The 27,897-nt window shown below is 36.3% G+C and overlaps 9 protein-coding genes and 1 non-coding gene across 14 annotated transcripts; 5 read left to right on the top strand and 5 right to left on the bottom strand.

Annotated features, from left to right (window-relative positions):
- Nucleotides 4–1,864, bottom strand: LOC18593561. Its single transcript, XM_007020840.2, has 2 exons — nt 255–1,864; nt 4–77 (listed from the first exon to the last, which is right to left on the bottom strand). The coding sequence occupies exon 1, from the start codon at nt 1,716–1,718 to the stop codon at nt 291–293; it is 1,428 nt and encodes a 475-aa protein (XP_007020902.2). The 5' UTR covers nt 1,719–1,864; the 3' UTR covers nt 4–77; nt 255–290.
- On the top strand, nt 2,222–4,336 carry LOC18593562 (protein FATTY ACID EXPORT 5). The gene is made up of 3 exons (XM_007020841.2): nt 2,222–2,654; nt 3,340–3,427; nt 4,014–4,336. Exons 1-3 carry the CDS (start codon nt 2,456–2,458, stop codon nt 4,084–4,086), a joined length of 360 nt encoding a protein of 119 aa, XP_007020903.1. The 5' UTR covers nt 2,222–2,455; the 3' UTR covers nt 4,087–4,336.
- LOC18593563 (cytochrome P450 716B1) lies at nt 4,423–6,910 on the top strand. The gene is made up of 4 exons (XM_007020842.2): nt 4,423–5,424; nt 5,526–5,967; nt 6,114–6,301; nt 6,396–6,910. Exons 1-4 carry the CDS (start codon nt 4,933–4,935, stop codon nt 6,699–6,701), a joined length of 1,428 nt encoding a protein of 475 aa, XP_007020904.2. The 5' UTR covers nt 4,423–4,932; the 3' UTR covers nt 6,702–6,910.
- LOC18593564 lies at nt 6,924–10,976 on the bottom strand. Its single transcript, XM_007020843.2, has 7 exons — nt 10,602–10,976; nt 10,010–10,150; nt 9,536–9,901; nt 8,808–9,053; nt 8,127–8,219; nt 7,599–7,799; nt 6,924–7,448 (listed from the first exon to the last, which is right to left on the bottom strand). Exons 1-7 carry the CDS (start codon nt 10,914–10,916, stop codon nt 7,233–7,235), a joined length of 1,578 nt encoding a protein of 525 aa, XP_007020905.2. The 5' UTR covers nt 10,917–10,976; the 3' UTR covers nt 6,924–7,232.
- Nucleotides 13,494–14,711, top strand: LOC18593565 (fatty acid desaturase 4, chloroplastic). Its single transcript, XM_007020845.2, has one exon. It carries the CDS (start codon nt 13,549–13,551, stop codon nt 14,473–14,475), a length of 927 nt encoding a protein of 308 aa, XP_007020907.2. The 5' UTR covers nt 13,494–13,548; the 3' UTR covers nt 14,476–14,711.
- Nucleotides 14,897–17,035, bottom strand: LOC18593566 (vacuolar protein sorting-associated protein 22 homolog 1). Of its 3 annotated transcripts, XM_007020846.2 has the most exons (7): nt 16,867–17,035; nt 16,668–16,778; nt 16,448–16,583; nt 15,816–15,970; nt 15,387–15,494; nt 15,211–15,300; nt 14,897–15,123 (listed from the first exon to the last, which is right to left on the bottom strand). In XM_007020846.2, exons 1-7 carry the CDS (start codon nt 16,915–16,917, stop codon nt 15,025–15,027), a joined length of 750 nt encoding a protein of 249 aa, XP_007020908.1. In that variant the 5' UTR covers nt 16,918–17,035; the 3' UTR covers nt 14,897–15,024. The 3 variants fall into 3 exon arrangements, with proteins under 3 accessions (XP_007020908.1, XP_007020909.1, XP_017980716.1); XM_007020847.2 differs by lacking the exon at nt 16,448–16,583 and having other exon boundaries at nt 14,904–15,123; nt 15,816–15,905; XM_018125227.1 differs by lacking the exon at nt 16,448–16,583 and having other exon boundaries at nt 14,904–15,123; nt 15,816–15,974.
- Nucleotides 17,560–17,631, top strand: TRNAM-CAU. The gene has a single exon. It is a non-coding gene; the product is annotated as a tRNA-Met (tRNA).
- On the bottom strand, nt 17,691–21,666 carry LOC18593567 (probable folate-biopterin transporter 4). 2 transcript variants are annotated; one of them, XM_007020848.2, is made up of 7 exons: nt 21,449–21,666; nt 20,583–20,710; nt 20,048–20,269; nt 19,238–19,699; nt 18,673–18,870; nt 18,432–18,569; nt 17,691–18,175 (listed from the first exon to the last, which is right to left on the bottom strand). In XM_007020848.2, the coding sequence occupies exons 1-7, from the start codon at nt 21,527–21,529 to the stop codon at nt 17,914–17,916; spliced, it is 1,491 nt and encodes a 496-aa protein (XP_007020910.2). In that variant the 5' UTR covers nt 21,530–21,666; the 3' UTR covers nt 17,691–17,913. The 2 variants fall into 2 exon arrangements, with proteins under 2 accessions (XP_007020910.2, XP_007020912.2); XM_007020850.2 differs by lacking the exon at nt 20,583–20,710 and having other exon boundaries at nt 21,449–21,543.
- On the bottom strand, nt 22,211–24,441 carry LOC18593568. The gene is made up of 2 exons (XM_007020851.2): nt 24,188–24,441; nt 22,211–22,715 (listed from the first exon to the last, which is right to left on the bottom strand). Exons 1-2 carry the CDS (start codon nt 24,342–24,344, stop codon nt 22,432–22,434), a joined length of 441 nt encoding a protein of 146 aa, XP_007020913.1. The 5' UTR covers nt 24,345–24,441; the 3' UTR covers nt 22,211–22,431.
- LOC18593569 (zinc finger BED domain-containing protein RICESLEEPER 2) lies at nt 24,602–27,785 on the top strand. Of its 2 annotated transcripts, none has more exons than XM_018124114.1 (3): nt 24,602–25,308; nt 25,433–27,431; nt 27,548–27,785. In XM_018124114.1, the coding sequence occupies exons 2-3, from the start codon at nt 25,985–25,987 to the stop codon at nt 27,583–27,585; spliced, it is 1,485 nt and encodes a 494-aa protein (XP_017979603.1). In that variant the 5' UTR covers nt 24,602–25,308; nt 25,433–25,984; the 3' UTR covers nt 27,586–27,785. The 2 variants fall into 2 exon arrangements, with proteins under 2 accessions (XP_017979603.1, XP_017979604.1); XM_018124115.1 differs by lacking the exon at nt 24,602–25,308 and having other exon boundaries at nt 26,559–26,577; nt 26,859–27,431.

The following is a 27,897-nucleotide window of genomic DNA, read 5'->3' on the forward strand; positions in this document are numbered from 1 at the left end:
GCATTGCTATAAGGCTGCAATTTGCAGACATTAACTTTGCAAAGTTAGCATAGGACTATCTTGACATTGGTCAAAGCCTGCAAGGTTAAACATTGCAAGCTAACGGCTATGGACAAAGCCAGAAGCTACATACATCTTAGAAACAGTACATGTAAACAATTTATACGGAACAAGTCTGAAGCGACTGCAAGAATAGTTGTTCAATATTTCAATAGTTACAACACATTTTATCACTAGAAAATTTGTATAATCACCTCAGTTTGAAACAATGTTAACTGAGAAAGCAAAAATTAGTAGATACGATCTTCGGAGGCTTTGCTCAATCTTTCATCTTTAAGTCGCCTCTGATCCCCAACCATGGACTCAAACACATCCAAAAGGTTGTCCAATCCATCGACATTGTCTCCCAAAGCCTTCAAGGTATACACAATGCTCTCAATGGTTGACAAAAATCCTGCCTTTGGCTGATGCCTTATTTCACTATACAAGCTCATCTTATCCAAATCCAACCTCATATGTGGCAAAAGCTTCAACCAGGGGTTCTCATTGTAAATTCTCCCAGCCTTGGACCATGTTCCATCCAAAACGATCAAATTCTCCACCTCAAAATCCATAGACTTAAGGTCATCAACTCCAACTGCATTTTGACTTGGGAATAGGAGAATTGATCCAGGAGGAACCTTGACTTCAAACTCTTCATTCTCTTCCACTTCCATTTTCCCATCCAATTTCCGCCTTTCAAATTTTTTCACAACAAATCCTCCAGCCAAGGCATCCCTGGCAAACGGAGAGGCCAAAATGTGATCAAACTTTGGCTTCCTCCCATGTATGTCCACCTTCCAAATTTGAGAAAGATCAGTAATACATCCATACTTAATCATAGTAGCACTAATGACAGGTCCTTCTCTATCTCTAGGAACAGCTCCATTTTGACCAAAATCAGTTCTGTCATCTAGAACAGCTTCATTTAACACATTAGCATCCAAATTAAACCCTTTCTCCAACTTCTCACAAGGATTCTCCATAGGTATTGAGCCTCTTGCACCACGGCATTCTCTACCAGTTAACTCTAACAACAGCTCATCACCATCAGAAGCATCTAAATTCTCCACAAAATCCAAACCTTTTAAGGAATTTCCCGTGTTTCGACTCCTACTAACATCATTTTTCAAACTAAATTCTCCATTTCTTTGAATCAAGTCCCCACATTTTTCATCCGGGTACTTCTCATTTCCCTCAACTTCGAAACCAAAACTCTCAAAACCAGCTTTCTGCTTCTCTTCCTTTCCCCCCACTTGACCAAACACAGAACTTTCCAATCCAACCCGACCAAGACCCGACTCATGACCCGGTTCCAACAACCTGATTTCGAACCGGGCCTCAAAATCAACTTCAAAAACAGTGACCACATTGAGATTCTTGAGCCCTAATTTTGCAATTCTAGTAGAATTCAAGGGATGATTTCTTTCTAAACTGTGCTGAAGAATCGTTACACTTACCGAATTGTCAAGGTTCCGGGTCCGTATCCGATCGCAGAGGCAGGTTCGGGCAGGTTTCGAGCAAGATGGACATACGGGTCTCTTTGGTTTCGATTGGTTTGTAGACATTTTCAGGGATTTCGAAGATTTAGGGGTTTGGGTACGTAAAGGACTGGGAAATGGATTGAATAGATAGGTTCGGGCTGGAGATCGGATCCGAGTCCGAAAATGGATTACCATTTGATGAACACAGTGGAAGGTTTATTGGTGGTTTTGTATTTGATAACCCTTCTTAAACCCTTGATCTCTCGAGTTGAAGAGTTTATACGATGTCGTTTCACAAATATTTGCAACTAATATTTGCATTAATTAACTTAATTTAATTAAGGTTACTCCTAAAATCCATTTAATTTACTAATTAGTAATTACCTTGTAAAAATATTTTTTTCTTTTTTTTTGGGAAAGAAATATCTTAGACTGCTTTACAATAAGGAAGGACAAATAAATATCATAAATATATGGATATAATAATTTCCATAAAATATTTATAAATTAGTAAATAAATAATATTTTTAGGAAAATATTTACAAATAAATTATCTTTCAATTTTTCTAGTTATGTAATAAAAAGAAATTCTAGCTTCTTTTCCTAAAGAAATTATTTTACAGTATAAAAAAAAAGAAATTATTAATTATGCTTAAACAATGGAGGACAAAATTGAAATCTTTTTATAAATTGGGGGCAAATCTTGCAAATAAACAAAATTAAAGTAGTTAAAACATCAGAGCCTTTGACCAACTGAAAACTCCACACGCCAGGAACAATCCACCACCTTTGAGAAAAAGCTTTCAGCCAAAATCAAAACCCATTTCTTTCCCTTTGATCTGTTCAACTCAGTCAAGTTTACCCTTAAATTTTTCTTCAGGAAAGAACCCATTTGAAGGAAAAAGAAAGAAACCAAGAAAAGCTTTCCCAAAATGCATGATTTTTGCTTCACAATCCCTTATGGATTGATTCTTGTGGCTGGAGGAGTTGTTGGGTATTTGAAGAAAGGGAGCACAGCATCACTTGCTGGGGGTGTAGGCACTGGATTGGTTCTCATTCTTGCTGGATATTTGAGCCTTAAGGCTTTTGAGAAGAGAAAGAACTCTTATTTTGCTTTGGTTCTTGAAACTGGTAAGGTTTTCAAAATCTTAACTTTCTTGCATAATTTTTTCTTTTTCTTTTGTTGTGTGAATTTTTTGTGGTAAATTTGACTTGGGTTTTTGTTCAATTACCTTTCTGATTTGGAATTAGGAAAGAAATGAAGTTTGTAATTTAAAGGTACTAAATTTGATTGTTGTTCAAGTTTGATGATGGAAAAGTTTTGATTTTTGTAGCTTATGAGTCAAAGGTTTGATGCTGCAATGGATTTTTGTATTATTAAACTTGATGTGGTTGCTTTTGTTTATAAATTTGTGGTGTTGCATTCTGGAACTTAAGAATTAGTTTGGATATTGTAGATCCAAGGTGATGCTAGCTGACATTGTAAGAAAATGGTCTTTGTTGTAGTTTTGAAATGACTTTTCTCAACTATCATAGCTGTAACTGTCTTTGATCTCTGATGCAGTATCATTGAGAAGCTTTCATCATATGAAATTCAACATTCTTGCTAGATTTTGTGATGTGATATTTCAGGACATTTGTCAATGTCGGTCTTAATAGACCATTTGAGAAAATATAGATTATCACAGATATCTGATTTCCACTGTGGGTTATGTTCATGGAAGGAGACTTTCTATTGTATGCTTGCTTTCTTATCATCCCTTTCAATGACAACAAACTTTGTTCTTTTTTACTGATTTATTTACCTTAAAATCAGCTACTGCTGCTGTGCTGACATGGGTCATGGGACAACGTTATTACCAGACATCTAAGATTATGCCAGCAGGAATTGTCGCTGGGATTAGGTATTGTTCATCTCCTATTTGTATTCAGTGCCTTCATATCACATTATATCATGACTGTTATAATTCTACTGGGTAATCTATTCATTAATTTTTTCTGTCATCACAAGATTGATCCTTATATCAATTAAAAGCTAACAAAAATCATCTATGGATAAGTATATCATAAGATTATGACCTTAAGATTTGCCCGGTTATCAAACCTCCATGTCCAGTCCATTCATACCTAATACTTATTGCATAATGCCTGCATGTTGCATTTGCCTTGTATATAGGTCTCCAGATTTTCTGATTCTTTCATGACGGTTATATTGTTATGCCCCATTATCTATGTACATTCTACAAGAAACTGAGTTTCAGATCATTAACTCATATTATTTTCGTTTGTGATGCAAAAGTTTTAGGGTATAACCTTAAATCCTCTGTTCTTTTTCTTTTTTTGGATAAAATTAAATCATCTGTTATACGTATCTTCTAGTCCCCTACCCCTTTTTCACTTGTCTTTTGACTTGGGGTTTTAGATTTCTTTTGTTAGTTTGACAGTCATTCAAAATTTTGAGAGCTACAAATTAATGTCATTTCTTTGCAGTGCTCTTATGACTGGGTTTTACTTGTATAAAATTGCAACCGGCGGCAATCACATTCCAGCCAAGGCTGAATGACAGTGTTGGGCGCATTGACATTACCAGTTTTAACAGATCCGTCAAGATCATTGAAGTTTGGGTGCTTTTATTGGAAAACTTTAATTTCTTGAATGAAATTGTATCACATGTGCTATACTCTAATGTGTGTATGATGCAAAAGATAGCCTTTGTTATATGTGAAAGCAAAGAACCAGGTTTATGACCAAAAATTATGTTGTTTCTACACAATTCCCTTCTTTTTAAGTTCAAATTTCTTGTGTTCTTGAAATGAATAATTCGCTTAATTTCTTAACAAGATCAGGTTTATTGAGTGAGTATTTGATGCAAATCCTAATGTGAATTTGCATCCTGAATATATTCTCTCTGAATATGCAGGCATCCAGGCTTGCCTTGGAACCAGAAACTGCAGGATTTTGTCATTGACACTGCAGAACATAGATAGTTGTACCTTCCTTTTGTCTTCTTTCCAAATTACCGAATGTTAAGTTCAAAGGAAAGGAATTTAAAGCACTTAACCCTATATTTTGGCCTAATTTAGCTTATCACCGGCGAAATTTTGAACTTTTAGTGGACCATATAGGTTCAAACAAAGCTTCCAAAGCTGGCGCAAAGAAGAAACTTGTTTGCAAGATTCTCTTCATTTGGTAATGAAAAGGATGGGTAAGACAGAACAAATTAAAAAAAATGGATGGCGTGTGATACTAAGCATGATAGTGTTATATCAAGGTCTAGATTCCACTCCAAAAGCCAACAAAAGAAGATCAATGATTTCTTCTCCCTGAATTTCCCCTACTATAGCCATCAGCTGTTCCTGTCTCCATAGCTGTTCCTGTCTCCATACTCCACTCCCTCCAGCTATCAGCCATGAATACCATCATCACTATTGTCCTGTTTCTCATCCCCATCTTCCTTCTCCTAACCAGGAGAAAGAGACCATCAGAAAGGCTTCCTCCAGGGTCACTAGGACTTCCAATAATAGGTCAAAGCCTTGGCCTTCTCCGGGCCATGCGAACCAACACCGCAGAAGAATGGCTTCAGAAAAGGATAAGGAAGTATGGTCCGATATCAAAGATGAGTCTATTTGGCAAACCATCTGTATTCATTTATGGACAGACAGCCAACAAGTTTGTATTCACCAGTGACAGCAGCACTATTGTTAACCAGCAAGTGAAGTCGATTACTGCAATTCTGGGTGATCGGTGTATTCTGGAACTGATTGGGGAAGATCATAAGCGAGTTAGAGATGCCCTTGTATCATTCTTGAAACCCGAATCGTTAAAGGAGTATGTTGGGAAGATGGATGAAGAAGTAAGGAAGCACCTTGAGATGCATTGGCATGGCAAGCAACAAGTCAAGGTATGTTACTGAACAGTGCCCCGGCTTTCCGGTAATCAGAGAAAAATGGTATCCAACCTTAGAAAATCAAATCTTATCCATGTTTCTTCCTGTCCTGATAGGTGTTACCACTGATGAAAACCCTCACATTCAACATAATCTGCTCTCTTCTATTTGGACTTGAACGAGGAACCAGAAGAGACAAGCTTGTTGATGATTTCCAAAGCATGATAGAAGGAATGTGGTCAGTACCGGTTAATCTGCCTTTCACACGCTACAACCGCAGCCTTCAGGCAAGTGCAAGGGCACAGAAAATGTTGAAAGGTCTAATTGGTGAGAAGAGAGTGGATCTGGAGCAGAAGGGTGCTTCTCCTCGCCAAGACCTCATCACTTGTCTGCTTAGCATCCGCAATGAGAGGAATGAGGCAGTGATTTCAGAGAAGGAGATTATTCACAATGTTATGCTCATCATGGTTGCCGGACATGACACTTCTTCTGTTCTTCTCACTTTCTTAGTGCGCCTTTTAGCTAATGATCCTGCTGTTTATGCAGCTGTTCTTCAAGGTATACATTCTATTCCTTTATCACCATGGTGAGTAGACAAGATAACAAACCCTTAAGTGAAAGCAGTTAAACCTTACATTGGGATGGTGACAGTGTTACAGCAAAGAGACTTAGATATTGGGGTGCTTGTTGATTTGTGGTTGCAGAACAAGAAGAGATAGCAAAGAGCAAGCCTGATGGGGAGCTTCTGACTTGGGAAGACCTGGCCAAGATGAAGTACACATGGAAAGTTGCAATGGAGACTCTCAGGCTGTTCCCACCAATCTTTGGTGGCTTCAGGAAAGCTGTAAAAGATATCGAGTATGGTGGATATCTTATCCCCAAGGACTGGCAAGTAAGTGAAACCATAAATTCCATCCCACTTTCTCTCAGTATTTCAAGTTTTATTTCTCTATTATCTTTCTGATAATCTACTCATTCGCATTAAGATTTTCTGGGTTACGGGCATCACACACATGGATGATAGCATATTTCTAGAACCATCAAAATTTGATCCCACTAGATTCGAAAATCCAGCTTCAATCCCACCCTACTGCTTCATTCCATTCGGAGGGGGACCAAGGATATGTCCAGGATACGAGTTTGCAAGGGTTGAAACCCTTGTTTCAGTTCATTATCTGGTTACTCGGTTCACCTGGACGCTACTATGTTCAGACAACTTTTTCAGCAGGGACCCCATGCCTGCTCCAACTAAAGGACTACCAGTTCAACTCAGTCCGAGAAAACTACTCTGATGTTCTTGTCTCTTGGTAATGGAAATTGGAATCTTTGACTGCATCAAAGAATCTTGCAAAGTTCTCTATTGCTGATCAAATCACGTGCAATTTAATCTTGTGGAAAGATTAAGCAGGCCTATAAAATATAGTGTAAGAGCCTCATAATCATAAGACCAGACTAGTGTTTTTCCAGCTGAAGAAATAAATGTTCCAAATTTAACTCTCAAGACAGCCAAAATGTTTCCCAACAAACCATGTTAGCTGTGAATCATACCAAGCAAAAATTAGAACATTACAGCTCCCCATATAAAACTAAAATTTGACTAAAAGAATGGCTTTCATGATTCTGTCCATATAAATGTTCTATTTTCTGTCGTGCACAACAATTCAATACCTAACATCTTCCACTCCTAGTCTGATCACCATATTTACAACTGATATTGAAACACAATTTCCAGTGGCATCTTGCATACAATTGGCTCAAACAATAGATGTACTCATAGTAGTGGTTGGCATTGGCATAATGACAAATGGGAGAATCGAAGCTGTTTAGCAGTTTTGCGGCCTGGAGTACTTTGGAGGCATGGAAGGACACCGTTCATTCATATGGGGGTATGGATCGATGGAATTAAATCCAGGTAGTTCCATTCGGTACTTCCCTAGAATCTGACAATAAGGAAGTTTTACATCGTCTGCATCATTGCACCACTTTGGCAGCTGGCTGGAATTATTCTCGAAAAACCTTAGAGTGTAAGCATCCTTGATCTGTGTTTTCAGTATTAATTTGAATCAACGAGAGCTTGCATCATAAACTACTCAGAGGAGCTTGTCGTGCAAATAAATTGCAAAAGAATATTTGGAAAGGGAGATCCCATCACCCTAAACAAAAAAGACTTTACTCAAAAAAAAGCTCACCGTGAACTCAGTGACTTCAATAGAGTCAGCAATTGGATCAAAAAGGCCTGCTGCCTTGTACATTTCAAGGACAAAAGCAATGCATGATGCTGACTTCCCATCACTATATATCCATCCATCCTGTTCAGGAATGGTCAGCAGTGCATCAAAAGATGACCCACGTTTTTCCACTTCCACCAATATATCAGAAAGATCAAGGCCCTGCCGTAAACACACAATAGTTAGAGAAACAAAGGATAATGTGTCACATTGATTTTACCTTCTGATTAAGAAAACAAAAAATAGCTGATAGATTCAATACTTTTGAAGACCAAAGAGATAAATATTCTTATCGGTCTTTGAAGGCATCTAGGCCAAGTGACTCCTCAAATCATTAAGAAGCTCTCAGAATTACCAACTCACATGCATGTAATTAAGCAAGTTGCATGTTATCTTCAAGACACATATCTCAAACAATTCAGATTATCTTTGATGTGTAAACAAACCACCAACTCAATTTCTACCATACAAATTAACCATATACCATACCTCAGTTCCAAGTCGCTTGTTCAAGGCCTCGTTCCACATGTTAGCAGCATATTCAGGCTGTATTTTGTTCCAAACTGTCATAACAGAAGCTACCTGTATGATCAGAAGGCAAATGTTTAGATCCTGCAGACTGCAGATTTTCCAAAAAGAGAGGCAGTAACAGAGAGGGCAGAAGAATTATATGCATTAACAACCTTTTTTATGCAATTAGGAATTAGTACAAGGAACATATTAGGATTTGCTAATCGCCCTATCTTCGTGTGCTTTTCTACCTCCCTTCTTTGCAGCTTTATTTCTTGTGCTAAAAATAATGTAATGCAGCATTCTGGTCTACATAAGCTCATTCACACCTATTGCAAAATATTTTACTATTGACTAATATAGGACATACAAATGATCAAGTTTTAATTCCATATCACTCCAAAAATTTAACCGGAGTTGCATGGTTCCTACAACAAAAGGAAAGAAGAAGAAAATAAAAAGAGGAAGAAACAGATCAACAAAATATCTACTAGAACATAGTTTCACAAATGCCCACCAAATCAAATGCTGCAGGAATAATTACAATAACAACAGAATGGAGCAGGAGAGAAATAGAGAAAGGAGAAGGTAAAGAGGCAGAAACTTTGCAGCATACACTAAAACCTTAACGTTTTGTATATGAAAATAAATATCAAATACCAGATGAGCATCCAATGGAGGAGGATAATTCCCATCTATGGTGTCTATCCAGCTAAATATCATGTTATGATACCCATATGGTTGGCCTGCCATGCTTTGTGCATATTCCCATGCAGCAGTCTCATTAAATTTGGCTCGGACATCAGGATGCAAAGGAAGTAATGCAATATGGGGATTAGAATCATCGTTGTTCAGCTCAAAATCCCACCATTCATCCCATGGCATAATTGCAACAATATCTTCTCCCTACAACCCAGAACAGATCAAATAACAACTGAGCATCATTAATAAGTGCCTATAGGATAATTCCAATCATAGTTATACCTGATATCGGACACAATAACTAAAGGAAGAAAAGATTCGACTGCAAAATTAACATTATTTCAAATGCAGCAACACCAAATAAAAATCTATGTACATGAACATAAAGCATAGCATGTTGGATACAACAATGTGTTTTCTACAATTTTATTCAATTTCTAAGTTCTTCAATTTTTTTAAACATATTTGAAGGGAAAAAAAAAAGTCAGATAATCAAGGAAATGAATTTTGGTGTTTATGTAGTGCTAGTTTAACTTATTAGGCAAATATCAATTGTATTAACCTAAAGTACAACAAAAAAAACAACAGCAGCAAAAGGATAGTTGTTTATATAGATAAAGGGGGAAAGAGATAACATTTAGGGATTAAATTTGGTAAAAGTAAACTAAAGGGTTTTATTCTATTACCTTCTCATTTTCATGTCCTGATTCACCAACCCATAGATTCCCTTCAGAATCTTTTAAGCAAACAGCAGTATGGCCAGCATAAGCTCCACTAACCCACTTCTCAAGAGTCTCAAAACCACCCCATCGCCCCCGAATTTTTGATATTGCAAGGAAATCTCCTGAGTGTATATCATCAACACTGATGTTTGTGACCCAGGGCTGAGGTCGTGATTCAAAAGAAGCCCCCATGTGTTTCTCAAGAAACCCAATATTGGAGTTCTCACCCCATCCAGTATTTGTAAATAAGGGAAAGACATCCCACAGAGCTTCAAGTGTTCCAAGCATCCCTGCTTGCATGAGGAAAATCGAAATCCCCTTGTTTTTCACCTAATTTAAATGTTAGGTAAAAATCATGTATGAGTATGCTGCAAAGATGCATGACCGAAACAAGGTATTACTTGTTGTAAGTCAAACTAACAGAGAATGGCAACTTACATATTCATACTCAGCTCGATCCTCCCACTCCTTGATTTCAAGTGTATGCTCCCGAGACAAAAAATAATAATCCCAAGTTACGCGGTATGGAGTTGCAAAGACATAAAGATCCATACACGTCCAACTATGGGCTTTGCTAACCTGGATAAGCACATAGATAATTTTCACATGATTCTGTCCCTGAGAACTCTAACCAATTCTACCATCACCCCATAAGCAAACACTCTGCATAATTTTGGGCTTGAGTTATGCAAACATCCTATATTTCAAAAATCTATCAAGAAATATCGTCTAACTTTGCCAAAATACTATAAATCAAAATGATGTGCATATATGATCATAACACAAGGGAAAGATGCACTTTCGTTCCTCTATCAGTCCATCGAAACTAAACTAAATAAACAAAATCCAAAATTTAAGCACTTTCAGCTCAAATTAGCAATCCTCGAAACCATAACACTCCAACAACCTCCAAGAAAAACTCAAAATTTCAGCACTTTCAACTCAAGCCAAGTGATACCCAGATTCCAAACATCAAGAAGAAAAACTTAAATACCAAAACCAAACCAAAAAAAGAAGCCAAAGATGTTACCTTTATATGGAGAGTTCCACCACCAAACTGACTGCCACTCTTGTTATGGAACTCCATCCACGCCGTGTTCTCATAAAAGCACGCACCTTTCCATTCTACGCCACGGTTTTGGGACGAAACAGAGCCGACAAAGGCCGGTAAAAGGTCAACGGCGCTGCTAAGAGAGTTGAGGATCGGCCACGAAACTTGTCTGGGCAATAAAGGTAGCACATCTCGAGGGTGAAATGGTACTTTCGCAGCTTGCACAAGCGAGAAGCAGAAGAAGAGGAGTAGAAGGAAACACCGAACAAAAGAAGAAGAAGATGAAGAAGCCATGATCGAGTAATGAAAACAAAATAAAATAAAATAATCCTCTCTTCTTTTAGTTTCCTTTCTTTTTCGTTCCTCTTTATGACAAAACTGAAAAGAAAAACCAAACATAAGATCCTTTTCCTGTTTCATGGTTTTTTGTGTTTTATTTATTACTTTTATAAAAATAATTTTTGCATTATTTTTGGATGGATGATGGGTTGGTATTTCCTTTGGCTTTCTTTTTCCTTTTGTTTTCTCTTCAAATTTGTGCCTAATAAGACAAGAGAAATGGCTCCTTTTATGTTTGGATTTTTATTGTAAATATAAAATTATTTTATTTGTTCATTTGAAATAATTGATAATGTTTTTTAAAATAAAAAATTAAATAATTATTTACTTTTCAATTATAATAAAGTTAAACAAAATAAGTTCTTATAATTACCGTCACAATTTTGTTTCATTTATGTCCACATGACTATTATGAGAGATGAAATTATCATATGAATTCGTTGTTTTGTTATATCAATATATCACGTTACTATCACTTTGATATGTCAATATATTATATTAATATTATGTAATATAAAATGATAAATATTATTTTGATTTATAATTAATCAAACGTTAATCATAAAAATTTATTTAGTTTAAAATAAAAATATAAAAATATAATTAAATATAAGAAAAATAAGTATTTATTTAAATTTTTTAAAAAATTTTAAGGTTCATATCATTTTAAGATAATTTATGTACTAATTTTGTTTTAAAAAAACTTCCTATGAATAAAACAAAGCTATTTATTATTTTAAAACAAAAGATCCAAAATTATTTAATTACCAATACTCTGCCAACACTCAATGACATGAGGCTTTATTTCACTCAAAATTTATGCATTATATACTTAGTTTTCAAGTTAATTTAAAATTATTTTCATATTTTTTTATATACTAATGTTAACAATATATTTATTTTATATATTATTAATATTTATAAAAAATTATGAAAAGTATTTTCAATATATAAAATAAGAATCTTGAAAATCAGAAAAATGATGTGGGCCACAATGTACCCAAAAGAAAAGGGCTGCCTCTTCATTTTGTTTGTGGGCCACTGCCCACCAAAGTAAACAAAACTGTGGGCCAGGGATGGGCTTGTATTTACTCATTTATTTACTCTAAAAATAATTTGCTTATATTTGCAAAAAACTATATGTAAGAAGTTAATGCAATCCAAAAATATAAATACCATTTTTTATTTAAATAATTAAAATTAAAATTTACTTTTTCTCATCCTTAAATGTTTATCTCTCTTTAACTTTTAATGTATTTTATATTAAAATTTGAAAAAAAAATTATATTTATAAATTTTCAATGCTTTTTAATATAAAAAATTAAATATTATATATATGAGTTAAACACATAGAGACAGATGATTTGAAATTTTTGAGGAACACCATGAAAGCAAGAGGAAGCTTCTGGTTTTTTGACCTACATTTCAAGGTGGGGATACCAATTTATCATTGCAACAGTACTCTGTTTCCCATTTATAAGCTTACAAAATAAATAATAAATAAATGACAAATGACTGAGAAACTTCATGAGGAAGAAGATCCTTGCAAGGAACTACTAAGGTCATGCTTAATAATGTGATAACTATAGTCATCACTTAACTCATATTTGTCACCCTTTTCTCCATTTTTAGTCTAAAATCAAAATATTTTATAATATATGATTTGTTGACAAAAGTTTATACGTAAAATACCCGAATTAAGAAAGTTAACGATATCTAAAATGTCACGTTATTGTCACGTAATGGTTTATACGTAAATATTATATGTTTATATATGTGGTTTTCAATATCTTTTCCTTGTGAAGTTGGCATCTCATTGTATGTTAGATGCTTGAGGATATGAATATTCCTTTGCTGCCGCTATCTTTTGCTTTGCATTCTTTGCCCTACTCGGAAGCTTCAAGTGAAGTTTCACATGTAGACAAAAAGAAAAAGGACCAATCATTGTTGAATCACAACCCCAGACTTTGCATCTTTATCCTGCCCCATGAATCAAACCTAAACCAAAACCAAATTTTGGTTTGTCGTCAGATGTTTTTGTCCTCTTACCCCCTTTTCATGGTCTGATTCGAGTTTAAATTTACTTGAAAGGTGCTCAAGATTACAAATTGTTTATGATGAAATTCAAATAGAATGCTTTATTACGTGATTCGTTAAACTAAGGATAATTACGTGTGTTATAAATTGCGAAAGTATTATGTTCGATAAGCATCAGTTTTGGTTTGGTGGATTATTTAGATACACAACTTGCTTTTATTTTAAAAAAATATTTTAAGCAAATTGTTGTTGACAAGAGTTGAAATAGATTGTCCAAATCTTTGGTTTGAACCCAAATTTCTAACCGATTTGTGTGACTGAAATTCACTTCCAAAGGGCAAGCACTTGAAACAAAATGGTGAGCACAAGTTTACATCAAGACACACTAGCGATTTCCATAACCCCACGCACCCTCAATCTACACCACAACATTGGTTCTATGGCATAGTCTCCACCACCCCAACGCCTTTGGCCGATAGCCACTATTTCATATGTTCTCAGCCTCTACAAATATTGCCCTCTCTTTCATTACATTAAACTTTTCCCTTCAATGTCTATCTTGCCTCAACACAAATACCCTTTAAGGCCTCTAACCTATGCTCCCACGTGCCCGCGGCTGTGCTGTATCGCACGTGTGACATGTTCAGCCACCACAACCAAGCCTAGGTCCAGCCAGAACCCGCTAGTCATCGAGCCAAGGCTCGTGACTACACCGGACCTGGTCACAACCATTCCTAGTACTGGCCCTCCTTTGCCCAATGACCCAAGTTTGCAATCAACGTGGTCTCACAGGGGGTGGGTGGCTAGTGGGTGCACCACATTGGTCATTTCACTAGCCAAGGCCATGATGGGTGCAGCTGATTCACATGTGTGGCTCGAACCTATGCTAGCTGGTTATGTTGGGTACATTGTAGCTGATCTTTTGTCCGCGGTGTACCATTGGGGTATCGACAATTATGGTGATGCATCGACTCCAGTTTTCGGTTCACAAATCGAAGGATTCCAGGGTCACCACAAATGGCCCTGGATTATCACCAGGCGCCAGTTTGCTAACAATTTATATGCACTGGCTCGTAACGTAACTATCACTGTGCTTCCTATAGACATTCTCTGCAATGACCCTGTGGTTCAAGGCTTTGTTAGTATCTGTGCCGGTTGCATCATGTTTAGCCAACAATTCCATGCTTGGTCCCATGGCACCAAGAGCAAGCTCCCTCCATTGGTGGTGGCGCTACAAGATGCTGGTGTGCTTGTCTCCCGGTTGCAACATTCTGCACACCACAAGCCACCGTATAACAGTAACTACTGCATAGTGAGTGGAGTTTGCAATGAATTTTTGGACAAAAACAAGGTGTTCGAGGCATTGGAGATGGTTATTTTTTTCAAGCTCGGGGTGAGACCCAGGTCTTGGAGTGAGCCTGGTGCTGAATGGACTGAAGAAACTGATGAAACTCATCCTCAAGTAACAGTCCATTGAAAATTTTTTTCCCCCTCTTGTAATAAAAATTATAAGCAAACATTCAATATTTCAAGTGATATGCTTATGTGGAGTACTGGCTCTGGGGCTTATATATAATCATGAGCTTCTGCTGCAAGCAGCATTGCATTGTTATCAGAAAGAGGTGTCATTTATCAATTTTGCTAGAAATTGAAACATTTAGAGATTCACTGTTATGTTTGAATACATAATCATGTTGGTGTTATCATCTCTAATTGAAGCTGTCTATTCTTAATATTAGTTTCATAACAGATAATCGCCTCCACGGTTAATCTCTTCTTCATTTTCCTGTTCGACATAGCAAGGGTTCATCCTTACTGTTAGTGATGGTGGTGAGATTTGCTTTGGTTTTAAGATGTTGAATCTGCAGGTGTTGATAGAAATAAGAAAGCATGAAAAATAGAGGAGAAACAAATGAAAGCCTCCTTTCTCATTATCTTTGTGAGTTCACATAAATCGTTTGCAGGTTCACAACACTTGAATTTGGGAAAAGAAAACAGAGAGAAAAAGAAGCAGAATACATCTATGTTAACTATCAGCTCCAAACGAGGAGATGGAGGATACACAGGGGAACCAATATCGGCGTTTGCCATCACTATGGCCATCATCAATCATCGCAAGACCTTCCTGCGTTGACCAACAGGGATTTTGTGAAATACATGAATCCAAAATAACAATAAGATGATCAACATGCCAGATGTTGCAAGAGCTTACATCTAATAAAGTATCAAGGGCGTCGATGGCACGTCCATGTGTCCAGGAAAGCCGTCTCTCTACCTCATCAACGGTCACATACCCTTGAGCCTAAGAGAGAAAACAAGTAGAATATCAATTAAGCAATTACTTACATTGGTTACTTGTTGCAGCATACAAACAGAAATATGACAAACCTGTGCCAGCTCCAGAATTTCGTTATGGTCTTTCTTCAACTCAGTTGGAACAGATCGAACAAGCTTTTTCTTTCCAGCAGAAATCACCTCAAATCCACTACCCAATGTCTGGAAGATACAAGCAGTACATGCGTGATCCGTTAAATTGGCAGCATAAAAATTTATAAGAAAACTCCATTCTTTAAACCATGCAATTCTAAGTCAGAATTCAATTCTAGCAAGAAACAATAATGGTGCAAACAATTCAACATATCCTCAAGTTATAATATTGCCCAAAACAAAGGTCAAAGGAAAACCAATCAGCCTGCTCATGCACTTTCCACTCGCTCATCCTGAGGGGTGAAAAAAAGGAAAAGGGAAATGTAGCCAAGCTGGCAAACTAATTCAGTATCAATACGAATTACATAGGAAATAACTTTACTACAATACCTTCAGCTTACTTATAGCACGTAAACAGTCATCCTCAGAAACAGCTTCACGATCATGTTTTCGTTTCTGACGAAGCAATTTGCAAAGTTCCTGCAGGTCGATCAAACCTCCATTAAGGGGCCTAGTCGACAAGCAAATCTCAACAATTTGCACCCCTGTCTAGCCAAGTACCAAAACCTCATTATAAGCACTCTACACAAATGCCTTTTCATGCTAAGGTGAAAACTTAAAACTTCCAAATGGATAATAAGACTTCAGAAGCCATGAACATATGCATCATGCTTGGAAGCAGAGAAGTTTACAGATTCATATCCAGAAATAAAATTTCACAATCATACAACTTTGTACCAAAAATGATCCAATACTGCCATAGTTACAGTTCATAATGCCATAAAGCAAAACAAAACAGCTAACAACTTAAGAAACTTGCATGCAAAGAAAAAGCTCGAATACGAAAGACAGATAAGCAGATCAAAACCTTAACTAAAATTGAAAAAACAGCCATAAAGCGCATAACTTTACCCTAAACAGATAGAAATACAATCAATTTAAGCTACAAAAAGAATAAGAAAACTTGCAAACAAAAGAAAAAGCTTCTTTTTTTTGGAAAAGGGATGATTTAGGATACCAACCAAGTTCATAATAGAAATCACCAATCCCTAAAAGCTCAGCCCAGAATCCCTTATTTGAAGCCAAAGGATCCACTCCCACTTTAGCACACATTTCGTGAAATTGTGACCTAAAAGCCGGATTTTTACGAATATCATTCTGCCAATCACCACTCAAAAAAATAAAAAAAAATTCAAATTTATTTAAAATAGTGAGAACAAAAAGGGGTAAAAAAATTTTGACCTTGTGTTTTCGAGCGAATTCTTCGAGCTGAGAACGAAAGGTAGCGAGTTGTTCTTTCATGAGATCGGTTCTTAACTTGGCTACATTTTCTCCCAGTAATCGATATTGATCCTGAAAATTCCAAAATTAAATAAATAAAGGTAGAATTTGTAGGCTGAATTGAGATTAATTTGGATAATTGTAATTAAGATTAACAAACCCTAGCCGCTGCAGCTGTCTGTAAGCCTCCAATTCCAGGTCTTCTTCTCATTTTCCCTTTTCTTTAAGAAAAAAAGAAAATTGATTCGAAATCTTCTTTTTTCTAGCTTTTTGTTGCAGAGGAGAGAGAGAGAGAGAGAAGTAACGGGAAGGGGAAGAGCTGACTAAGTAGGGATGTTGACAGGTTTAGCTACCCGAATTCGTACTTTATTAATTTATAATTACTCGAATAAAATTTAAAAATATTATTTAAATTAATATTTTAATATCTTAAAATTACTCGTTAAATACTCAAATCCTTTTAAATACTTATATATATATAATTAAGTAAAAAATTAAATATAACTTCTATTTATATAATTTGATTAAATTGCTAAGACTATTAATTAAGGCTCAAACCCTTTTGCATACAATATGTTTTATACATATTTATTTTAATTGAATTCGAATATTAAGTATTTAAAGGATGATATTTGTACCCTGTTTGAATTTGAAATGAATAATAAAATTATTATTTATAGTCATTTTAAATTCAAATATAAGATATTTAAATCTTATTTAATTAATTTAGATACATGTGGTTTTTTAATTAAAAAATACCCATTATTGTCCTTGAATTTTAAGTTGAGTAGTCAAAATCAAAGATAAATATTTTTCCCCCAAATAAAAAACATTCAAGAAGAAGAACTAACAAATCAGAGTGGCGCAGCGGAAGCGTGGTGGGCCCATAACCCACAGGTCCCAGGATCGAAACCTGGCTCTGATATGAGAGCAAGCTTCTCACCCACTCAAACCTTTTTTTCCATTCAGAATGAATCCTCGATCTTTCTTTCAATAATTGATTAGACTTAGCTGTGTATACTCAATCAACCAAAACTGTTTATACAATGATTATCTTTTGTACATATCACAATGTGATTATCTGTCTCTAACTGCATTTCAGCAGGCAACAAAATTGATTGAAAAGGTCTAAAATGATGTCAGGATATTATCTAGTCATCTTCAGCTGCTAGTGATTTAGTTGTCTGTTCGAAAATTCGATGGTTGGTTATGATGCTATCCCTGTAGCTTCCTTGGGTATCAGAAACAGGAGCATAATTGGAACGAAAGTGCAGAAGAGTTGAATAGCGATGCCCAGAAGAAGATTGTCGAAGGATCCTGAAGAGATGTTCAAGATTGATGCTAATCCAGCACCTACAAATGATCCTACAGTGGACCCGAAGTTGTTTATTGACATAAAGAGAGCAAATAGTGTTCCCTCGATTCCTGGTGGGCATAGCTGTCCAGACAAGATCAAGAATGGCATGAACCTGCAATCACATGGAGTGAGAGGAAGAGCATGAAGTAAGATTCATTACTGTGGTCATTCAAGCCTGCCTGGTGTCTAGCAAATCTATGAATGTTTGGAATGTTGGTGAACAGGTTGGTGGAGAAGAGAATGTCAAATCTCCAACAAGCACACGTAAGACAGAAAAAGGCATGTGTCGTTGGCACTTGACGAAGAATTTCTTGTTTAGCATTCTCATATTAAGTTGATGAATTATCAAAAGAAAAAGTTAAACATACTTGAGTTGGTTGATGGCATCAGAGAGAGCAGATCCACACAGCACCATGGTCTTGTCTGACACTCCAAAGGCAACATTAGTTCGAGACACCAAAACAATATCGAAGAGATTCAAGAAAGCCAAACCAACATGAGCCAACCTGCATTATATTTGTAGAATATGAAGTGCAATGTGATTTGATTGTTTTCGAGAATAAAAAATATTTGTCAAATGAATTTTGAGCTGAACTACTAAGCACTCACATGAGAATTCTCCGTAGCTTCATTTTCTTCAAGTACTGATTATAGGTAAATGTCCCTATCATGAGGCCTAACCATCCAATAACGCGAGCAGTCCCCAAAAAGGATGCTTCCAACTTCAAGAACTCTGTCTGGTAGTAGAACATGACAGTTGAAAGGTTTGGAACAGTGATGTGTGCTAAGAAAAACCATGCCATTGGTCTGGAGTTCCCAGGGGCAAATTAAATGAAAAGAAGACATGATTAGAATGACGAAAAGAACTGTAAAATAGAAATTGGCAACAATATCAAACAACCATGTCAACTAGGTTAACACTAAAGAAAAAGCTCCCGTTATTCAATGCTGGATAGGCATCTTTAAATGCTGTTTTGAATCTGCATCTACAGACAAAGTGCTGAATCCAACATATATGTGGACCAACATCAGTGCAGTCTGTTCTAGACAATGATTCATTATCTATTTCAGTGATGAACATTTCAAGTAGTTGCCTTGGATATGCAAAGCATTCAATAAGCTTAAACTGACACTACATTTAACTCTTAGTACCAGAAAGTAAATTAATAGTTACCTCAAAATGATTGGCTGTTTAAAAGCACGGCACAAACTGTAAGTAGCATCTTTCAGGGACTGGAACCACTGTATTGCCAGGGACTTGCCCTTCCCAGGACTCTTGCCTTTTCTAGGCATAAATTGTGTCTTTTTGCTTTTCTTTTGGTTCTTCTTTCTTCTTCTGACAGTAACATTGGATTTCTTTTCCAAAGAACCATCTTCATTCAAATTGTTAGTCTTCCCGTTCAAAAGATGGGAATCACTTGAATTAGAGAATTTAGAGAAAACTTCACTGTCCATAGAATTCTCTTCAACCAAACCACACGAAAATAACTGTATGGCTGGAAGTACAGAGAAAAGAAGAAAAATAATATCTATCTCTAAGTTGGTTAGTGCATATCCTCCTAACAAACTGCCACATATTCCACCAAAAGCCATTGCTAACCACGATATCGACTGAAGGTCTCCAGCAAATAAGGCCCTGAAAAAAATTAGTTCAACCTTGTAAGTCTTTTGTTCTTCACAATATGTAGAAAACCACAAAACAATTGGTTGCAGAAAACGTAAAAGGGCAGCATGTTGCAGAAAGAAGTAATACACAGAGTAGATGATGCAACATCATCAACATGAAATAAACATAAAAATATTCCACCACCCCAAATTTTAATAAGGGAATACTTACATTTGGCCAACCATTTTGATGCCATACAATAAGGTAAAGCAGCCAACGAGTTTGCATGCCAATGTGGTCATATGCCAAATAAGCTTATTGAGTGGTTATCAAGTTTTATCACACAGAAATTCAAAGTAATTTAATAGATGAACATACTTCTCACATCTTACAGCCTCCGCAACCATTGCATCAACCACAACATCCGCCATTGCAGAACCAAGGTTTTGCACAGTTAATAAGATTATGAGGTGCCACATGGAACTCCTTGAGGTTGCATTTACACCCAGAATAAGCCATGGCACAAGAGACATCACAGTTGCAATAACCAAGTATGGAATCCTTTTTTTCCCTTTAATGGGAATGCAGTCAGACAAAATCCTGCACGTGGAAACAAGTAAGGTTCCAACAAATAATCAAGAGATAGTATAATGCTAAAAGGGCAGTTTCTTTTCAGCTTATATTCTTCAGCAAGATAGTTTTCATCATGTTCTATTAAGGCTCTTGCATGGATTGGATTACATAATAAATAACACCCTTGTATGGCATATACCAGGGCCATTACCTCTCATGTGTCATAAGACATTTGGCCTGAAGAGATTCTTTTTCCATTTCGATATTATCATTACTAAAAGATTCATTTATACGCTTTATGCATGACACCATGACCAATAAGCACAAGAATGATGCATACCCATATATAGGCTTTATGCTCCATGGGAAAAATGCAATTGAAAACACAAATTGGGAGGCTGAGGGTGACAACTTAATCCTATCCTTTAGCTGGTAGGAAACTGCTGTCCATACAAATGATCTGAAACCCTGTATTCACATGTCAATAAGTTAATTCAGATCCAAACTTAAAGCATGGTATAAAGGGGCAAAAACAAACACATAGGGAGGATTGGTTCAGCTTCATAGAAACAGGTTCCAGATATAAGAATTACAAGAACATAGAGATAAGAATTATTACAAACTCGGAACAACAATATGAGCTTGTTTCACTATAAAAGCTTATGCAGAAGATATTGTTGGGGATATTAACTCAAAATCACACAAAAGATTCATATTAGCAAAGTCGTAGGGGAATCTAAGCAGGTGAAAATGGTGATGTTTCTACTTAACTAAAAGCCATTTAGACTTATCTACCCAACTTTATATATGAAACCCATAGAAAAGCAAGAGCTTTCCAATTATGTAGTTTGATACTTGACAAAGATCTCATTCATCAACATTTCTCAACATTAATCAAACATCAACATCATGAAGGCCTATGTTCCATCATGAAACGTGTTGGAACTTTTCAAAAAAAAAAATCTTTCAAATACCTAAAGGAGCCTTTCTTTGTTTTAACAAAAGATTAACTAAAATACTTGTCATTTACAAGTTGCTTTGGCTTCCAAATCCAATATTCTACAATCAACAAATCATTCTTAGTCAAACCCAATAAGAAACCAACAGAAACCCAAATATCAAGAAACCCAAAGCAATGAAATTTCATATCTTTATGCATCCCATGAATCAAAACCGAGAAAAAAGAAGAAGAAAAAATGGGGGTACCTGGGTGAAGTAAATCAAACAAACAAGCCATAAAAACGCCACCCCAAATGCCGTTTTGAGCTGCTTTATCCATTGTATCATCTTTCAAAAACTAAGTCAAAAATCCAAAAAAAGAAAAAGAAGAAAAACTTTGAGTTTCTCTCCCTCCCTCTGTTTTGTCTCTGGATCACCAGAATTCTTTTCTTTTCATTGTCTTGTCTTCTCCCTTTCTTTCCAACGGTATATTTGCAGTTAATGTTGATATGACTTATATACCCATGATTCGTCGGCGGCATAAAGCGTAGTTGGAGGGGGATAGTTTTGTCCCATTAGCAATGAACCTGTGAACACGTATATGGTCCTACCAGGTCTCGCCACGTAAACTACCTGGTCCCGCCAAAGTCCAATGTCACATCCATGGCTACGCGCTTTGACTTTGACTTTTTTTTTGGGTGCAATAATCTCTGCTCAGCCACCTACGCAACTTACCATTTTCTTCTTTATGGATAAAGCGAGATTAGCTTTATGATAAAAGGGATTTCAAGAAAAGTCTTAAATTTTAACAGTTGAAAGAGAATTGATTCTCGCTGTCATGTACTTCAAAATTCAATACGTTTTACTAAATATTCACGTATTCTACAATCGTACGTGTAACGTAAAATTTAATAAATTTAAGATTTTCACGTGTATCAAATCAACAACATCGAAAGGATTTGATTGAAAATCGTTAGATTCATCATTAACCAAACAGAAGATCAAATAGAACTTAGATGAAGAGAAAGAAGATGTGAACAGACATGGCTCATACCACCTTACAGCAAGGGTACTTGTAATTCTTTGTTTGTCACAGGTAGGCCACAAGATAGAACATGGTGAATATCAGAAACATGCACATTTGAGTATTGAGAAGCACATATAAAATACAACATTAAATAGGATTTGTTTCGTTTGATTCTGTTAAGACATCCTCGATAGCAACTAAAGTACACGCATTGACTAGCATATTATATGCAGTAGGTCGGAGCGCTGGTGGGTCGATAAACGAAAGGTCTGACAGTGTGAAAATGACCTGACGGACGATTGTAGGTGAACTTGACTCCGGTGCTGCCCTCCCCAAGATGGTTGCAGTGGTCATGGAAACTACTGATGGGTCGTGCTAAGCATGCATCCCAACGGTCACTCTCGGGCATTGTTTCAGCCACAGTGTAGATCCCCTTTGTATTTGTGAAAGCTTGATAGTTTACTACTTCCCCAGATTTTGTAATGCAAAGAACAGCAACCTCAGCGCCTGCACCATAACATTCATTGTACATGACCACAAGAAACACTGATCAAATATATGTTTGAAATATTAGTTAAGATTTTCACAAAAAGACCCCAATTTTTTATGATTCAAGTGTTCAGGAAATCAACTAGATACATGAATCTTATTTTGTCCTTTAAAGCATCAAAGCATAGTACAAGTTGGAGGATGAAAATGACTCGAAACAGAGATGGAGTTATCAGCAATCACCAACAATGGCAATTAAACTGATAAAGTGTGAGTGCATTGCCTCCTCCTTAAGACAGATAAAACAAGGGGAGAAAGACTCATATGGAATGCAACTGGAAAAAGATTCCAGTGTTATCATGGAAAAAGAGATCAAAGTTCATCAGCTACTCTTCAAAAATTACAAAGTTTGCTCTCATCTACATGTGCAGCATTGATAACTCATTCCACAATCACAAAAGTTTCACCTTTAACTCCGGGAACAGTTATATTGATTGCAAACAGCTTCTATTTTACTAGTGGAAATGAAAGAGGATTTACATTTAAAATACAACACCTTTACCATCGATAAGAAAGTTTCAGCAAGTATCCATTCCTTTGTTGATAATCCACTTGCCTCACCAAGTAAGCAAAAAACAAAAGGGACAAAAAGAAGCTTAGTTCTGATCATTATACTGATGGAAATAGATAACTTCATCTCAACAAGCATGGTGATGCTGAGTTGGTGAATTTGCTATATCTTTATGACTTTGGAATCCTAGAACTGTCTTTCACAATTTGCAGCAATTTAAACAACCAAGCAAGAACAAAAAGTGAAATCAGGTCAAGAAAGCTAACAGGGAAGCCATCACAGTCATAGAAGAAAGAAAACAAAACCAAAGACTATGAGCATGTCAACAATCAAACCATAACGGAATTGCTTACACAGACTTTTCTGAGGATGCAGCCTACATAAAAAGGATTGACTACAGCAGTCAGCTCAGAGAACCCCTTCTAACACTAGAATAACTGTTTGCAACCTAATTAGCCACAGATAAAACAAACAAGCAAGCATGAATCGTAGAAGTATTTTACACAAAGTAAAGCAAATTACAGGTAAATCACTCAAACAGACAAAGTGCAAAATACAGAATTAATCACACCATCAAAAGGCAATTTTTTTTTTTGTTTTCTTCTTTCAATTTAAGCACAAATTGAATCAATCAAATGCAGTTACACAAACAAGATCAACAGGACCATCCATCACCTGATTTAATACAGATTCAGCTACAACCATTTCAAGTTCATCAGCATATAACCACTAATTAAACCAAAAAAAGGCACAACTTTATCACTACCCAGAAACTATAAACCCTCCGACACATGAACGAATCACAATTCCAACACAAAACCCACTTCAAATTCCAGCTAAAAAACATAACTTTACCAATCAAACAACCATAATCATGAATTAAAAATAAAAGAAGAGAAACGAAGATAGAGAGAGGAACCTTCTAAAACATGATCTTCAGGTCCAATTGAAGAATCGGCACAAACATCACAGACAACTCTACCATGAATCTCACCAGTCCAGGATTTGACACCTGAGATTAAGAACACAGCGAAGGCAAACAAACCCAGAGCCAGATTCCTGTTCTTTGATCCCATGGAGATTTGTTTTTTCAGTTGAGCTACCAAAAGTATTATACCAGAAACAGGACTACACGGTCATTTCCAACAAGACACCTATGCATTTATATGTAGTAGATTGTACAAGTCAAGTTTTGGCATTTGTGGGGATTTGGTGGGTCCCCCTAGACTCTGACTTCTCCACTAAGGCCTAGCCCACTCTCTCAAGAAATTAATGGCTAATCGTAGTTTTCATTATATCAAGAGGACAAGTCAGTCAATTTCTATTCATTCATCTTGTTCTTCAAAGCAGCTAAAACCCCGGCTACAGCCCCTAATTGCCAATACAAGCATTTTCCGGTTCGCTGGTCTTAATCAATTGGCATCAAATTCTGTTCTTTTTTCTGTTAAATTTCTTCACTGATTACGGCTATGACAAAGATCGTTTCTTTTTGAATGGCGAATTTTCTTTCATTTTCTTGGTGTTTTCTGTATAAATTCAAAGTTCAAATTTTATTGCTTTTGCATGCCAATGATGTTTTGGGTATCTTCATGTTAAAACAAGCCTGAATTATCGATGATAACTCCATTTCTGAGATATGCAAATGCTTGAATTCGGTTAATTCGGTTGATCGATCAAGTCGGTTCTTCAGTGTTCGTTCGGTTAATTCATTGCTTGGTTAAAGTTGATCGGAAAAATTTCTCGGTTATTGATGATAACTCCATTTCTGAGAGAACCGAATGTTTGAATTCGGTTCATTCGGTTCGTTCGGTTCTTTGGTGCTTGGTCGGTTAAAGTGATCGGAAATCGGTTAACCGATTTATGGTGTATATACAAGCACGTTATAACCTTAAGTTACCGCCGCTTTAGACTCTAGGGTTCTCAAAACTAGAAAGACTCTTTCTAACTCTCTCTTCTCCCACCACTCCGCTTTGCAGTTGCTGCCGCCGGCGCCCCGACCCACTTTGCTTGGCTCTTGTCTTTCCATTGGTGTTGTCCAAGGTGATTGTCAGTTTGTAACTGGCTCACTGTTTGTCTTTTTGTGGGTTGATGTTATTGTTTAGCTTGTATTAGCTTTGATTTAACCAAATAAGATGTCTAATCTGAAATTTTTGTTTCTTCAAAGATGTCCTACGAAATGGAAGACACAGATGATGAATCCACTGAGCCCACAACTCAATATGAAGGTAATGCAAATAAAGCAACCAGTCGACCTGTTAGCTGTGGAATCAAGAGAAAGTCAACTAAGCCAAGGTCAAAAACAAGGGGTCACTCCGCCAAATTCGTGAATGAGGACGGTGAGCCATGCAATCATTGTGATAGTGAGTTTCATGCTGATCATAAAAGAGTTTGGAGAAAGATTTCTCATACTGATGACGAAGCAGATTCTGATTTAGAAGGCAGTTGGAAATTTGATCAGGAGGCCATTCAGAGGTCTTTGGCTGAAATGATCATTTTAGATGAGTTGCCCTTTAAGTTTGTGGAAAGCACAGAATATAGGCTATGGATGTAACTTGTATGTCCTAGGTTTGAAGTTCCATCAGGATGGACTATTGCTAGGGATTGTTATCAACTCTATATAGAAGAAAAGATTAGCTTGAAGAAATTTTTGCAGTCTTCTTCACATAGGGTTTCCTTTACTGTAGAAACTTGGACCTCATTGCAACAAGAGGACTGTATGTCTCTCACAGCACACTTTATAGACAATGATTGGAAATTAAACAAAAAAATGTTGAACTTTTTTCGGGTTTCTAGTTGCAGAGGTGATGCTAATGGGAAGGCAATTTTGATGTGTTTGCGAGATTGGGGAATTGATAAGGTTTTCACTATCACAGTTGACAATGCTAGTACAAATGATGATGCAATATCTTTCTTGAAGAATAGATTCAACCTATTTGGAATGGGTATTCTACGAGGCAAATATCTTCATTTGAAATGCATTTCAGACATTATCAATTTAATTGTTAGTGATGTGTTAAACGAATTTAATGATTTAGTTGCTCGTGTTAGGGGGGCAGTAATATATGTCAGACAATCATCATCTAGCTTGCAAAAATTTAAAGAGTGTGTTGAGATACAAGAGATTCAATCCAAGAATTTCTTGTGCTTAGATGTTAGCACCAAGTGGAATTCCACTTACTTGATGTTGGATGTAGCTCAAAAATTTGAAAGGGCTTTTGAGAGGTTTGAAGATGAGGATCCTTTTTATAAAGATGAGCTTTTGTTGGGAGATGGGGTGCCTGATAGTAATGATTGGGTAAATGTTAGGAGGTTAGTCCTTTTCTTGCAACCTTTCTATGAACTCCCTTTTAAAGTTGCGGGTTCATTTTGTGTCACTTCTAACATTTTCTTGGGGGAAATTTGTGAAGTTTATCGTCTTTTGCGAAATTGGCAGTCAAGTAGTGATGCTGAATTCAGTACAATGGCCAAAAGAATGAAGGAAAAGTATGATAAGTATTGGGGGAATGTGGGAAAAATGAATGTGTTGCTTTATGTTGCTGTTGTTCTTGACCCTCGGAATAAACTTGACTTTGTGGAATTTTGTTTTACAGTGATGTATGCAGAAGAGGAAGCTGAAGTGATGACCAAAGAAGTCAAGGAAGCAGTCTTTGAGTTATTATATGATTACAAGAGAATGATGGAACTCTCGCAATCTAAGCAAGTGAGTGATAGAAGCCAAATGAGCCAAAAAACACAAGCCTTTGGTGACACTAACCTACTTCAGAAAAAGAAAAGGGGTTTGAGCTCAGATTTCAAAAAGTATAGGGAAAGTCGATGCACGGAACAAAAAACGGACCTGGATAAGTATTTGAGTCAAGAGCTTGTTGATGATGAAGATGATGATGATGATGAATTCAATATTCTGGATTGGTGGAAATCAAATAGTCGTAAATTTCCCGTCCTTTCGCATTTGGCTCATGATGTCTTGGCAATTCCTATATCCACAGCTACTTCGAAATCTGCTTTTAACACTGGTCGATGTGAGCTTGATGCATACAGGGGTTCTTTAACTTCTAAGGTGGTGCAATCCCTTGTTTGTGCTCGCGATTGGCTACGAAGACCATCACATCTAAATCCAACTTACTTCGAGGAAGAAATGGAGGAGATTGACAAACTGGACTTAGGTAATATTTTCATGCATGCCATTTAATCTTTCTTCTCTTACAAGTTCTTATTCCTTAATTTTCCTTAAAATCCTTCTTTAACTTTTACTTTGCTATTTTTGTTTATGCATTTGTAGAATTTTCAAAAATTGAATTGGAATCGGCATTGGATTAGGGGAAATGTGTTTTCATCATTTTCAAGCTTAGCGATGAAGATGTTTCACTAAGATGTTCGGGTTTACTTTCTTCGGAAGTTGTTTCCTTGTCGGAACTTTTTAGTATTCTTAGTTGTCGGAAATCGGAACAATTTTAATATTTCTTTGCTTATCTTTGTTGGAACATTTTAATGTGTTTTCATTTATGTTTGTAAGAATATTTTAATGTTCTTAATTATATTTGTCCGAAAATTTTAATGTTATTAAGTTTATCACGATGGTAAGATGTTATACTTTAATCTCTTACTATGTAATTAACATAAAAAAATAAA

Source organism: Theobroma cacao, chromosome 7 (genome assembly GCF_000208745.1).
Source record: "Theobroma cacao cultivar B97-61/B2 chromosome 7, Criollo_cocoa_genome_V2, whole genome shotgun sequence".
Classification (NCBI taxonomy): Eukaryota; Viridiplantae; Streptophyta; class Magnoliopsida; order Malvales; family Malvaceae; genus Theobroma; species Theobroma cacao.

Bases quoted from the DNA above. Each gene is read 5' to 3' on its own strand.
- LOC18593568 (XM_007020851.2), bottom strand. From the start codon at position 24,344: ATGGGATCAAAGAACAGGAATCTGGCTCTGGGTTTGTTTGCCTTCGCT. The intron at 22,716-24,187 runs GTTCCTCTCTCT...GTTATGGTGCAG, and splicing joins TGAAGATCATGTTTTAGAAG to GCGCTGAGGTTGCTGTTCTT.
- LOC18593567 (XM_007020848.2), bottom strand. From the start codon at position 21,529: ATGATACAATGGATAAAGCAGCTCAAAACGGCATTTGGGGTGGCGTTT. The intron at 20,270-20,582 runs GTATGCATCATT...TTCCACGTGCAG, and splicing joins AGCATAAAGCCTATATATGG to GATTTTGTCTGACTGCATTC. The intron at 19,700-20,047 runs GTATGTTCATCT...AATTTTTTTCAG, and splicing joins GAGGCTGTAAGATGTGAGAA to GGCCTTATTTGCTGGAGACC.
- LOC18593561 (XM_007020840.2), bottom strand. From the start codon at position 1,718: ATGGTAATCCATTTTCGGACTCGGATCCGATCTCCAGCCCGAACCTAT.
- LOC18593566 (XM_007020846.2), bottom strand. From the start codon at position 16,917: ATGAGAAGAAGACCTGGAATTGGAGGCTTACAGACAGCTGCAGCGGCT. The intron at 16,584-16,667 runs GTCAAAATTTTT...GGTGATTGGCAG, and splicing joins AATTCGCTCGAAAACACAAG to AATGATATTCGTAAAAATCC. The intron at 15,301-15,386 runs GTTTGTCATATT...TTTCTCTCTTAG, and splicing joins AAATTCTGGAGCTGGCACAG to GCTCAAGGGTATGTGACCGT.
- LOC18593562 (XM_007020841.2), top strand. From the start codon at position 2,456: ATGCATGATTTTTGCTTCACAATCCCTTATGGATTGATTCTTGTGGCT. The intron at 2,655-3,339 runs GTAAGGTTTTCA...CCTTAAAATCAG, and splicing joins TGCTTTGGTTCTTGAAACTG to CTACTGCTGCTGTGCTGACA. The intron at 3,428-4,013 runs GTATTGTTCATC...ATTTCTTTGCAG, and splicing joins GGAATTGTCGCTGGGATTAG to TGCTCTTATGACTGGGTTTT.
- LOC18593563 (XM_007020842.2), top strand. From the start codon at position 4,933: ATGAATACCATCATCACTATTGTCCTGTTTCTCATCCCCATCTTCCTT. The intron at 5,425-5,525 runs GTATGTTACTGA...CTGTCCTGATAG, and splicing joins ATGGCAAGCAACAAGTCAAG to GTGTTACCACTGATGAAAAC. The intron at 6,302-6,395 runs GTAAGTGAAACC...ATTCGCATTAAG, and splicing joins TTATCCCCAAGGACTGGCAA to ATTTTCTGGGTTACGGGCAT.
- LOC18593565 (XM_007020845.2), top strand. From the start codon at position 13,549: ATGTCTATCTTGCCTCAACACAAATACCCTTTAAGGCCTCTAACCTAT.
- LOC18593569 (XM_018124114.1), top strand. From the start codon at position 25,985: ATGTCTCTCACAGCACACTTTATAGACAATGATTGGAAATTAAACAAA. The intron at 27,432-27,547 runs GTAATATTTTCA...ATGCATTTGTAG, and splicing joins GATTGACAAACTGGACTTAG to AATTTTCAAAAATTGAATTG.
- LOC18593564 (XM_007020843.2), bottom strand. From the start codon at position 10,916: ATGGCTTCTTCATCTTCTTCTTCTTTTGTTCGGTGTTTCCTTCTACTC. The intron at 10,151-10,601 runs GTAACATCTTTG...GTGCTTATCCAG, and splicing joins GTGGAACTCTCCATATAAAG to GTTAGCAAAGCCCATAGTTG. The intron at 7,449-7,598 runs GTGAGCTTTTTT...CTGAAAACACAG, and splicing joins TTGAAGTCACTGAGTTCACG to ATCAAGGATGCTTACACTCT.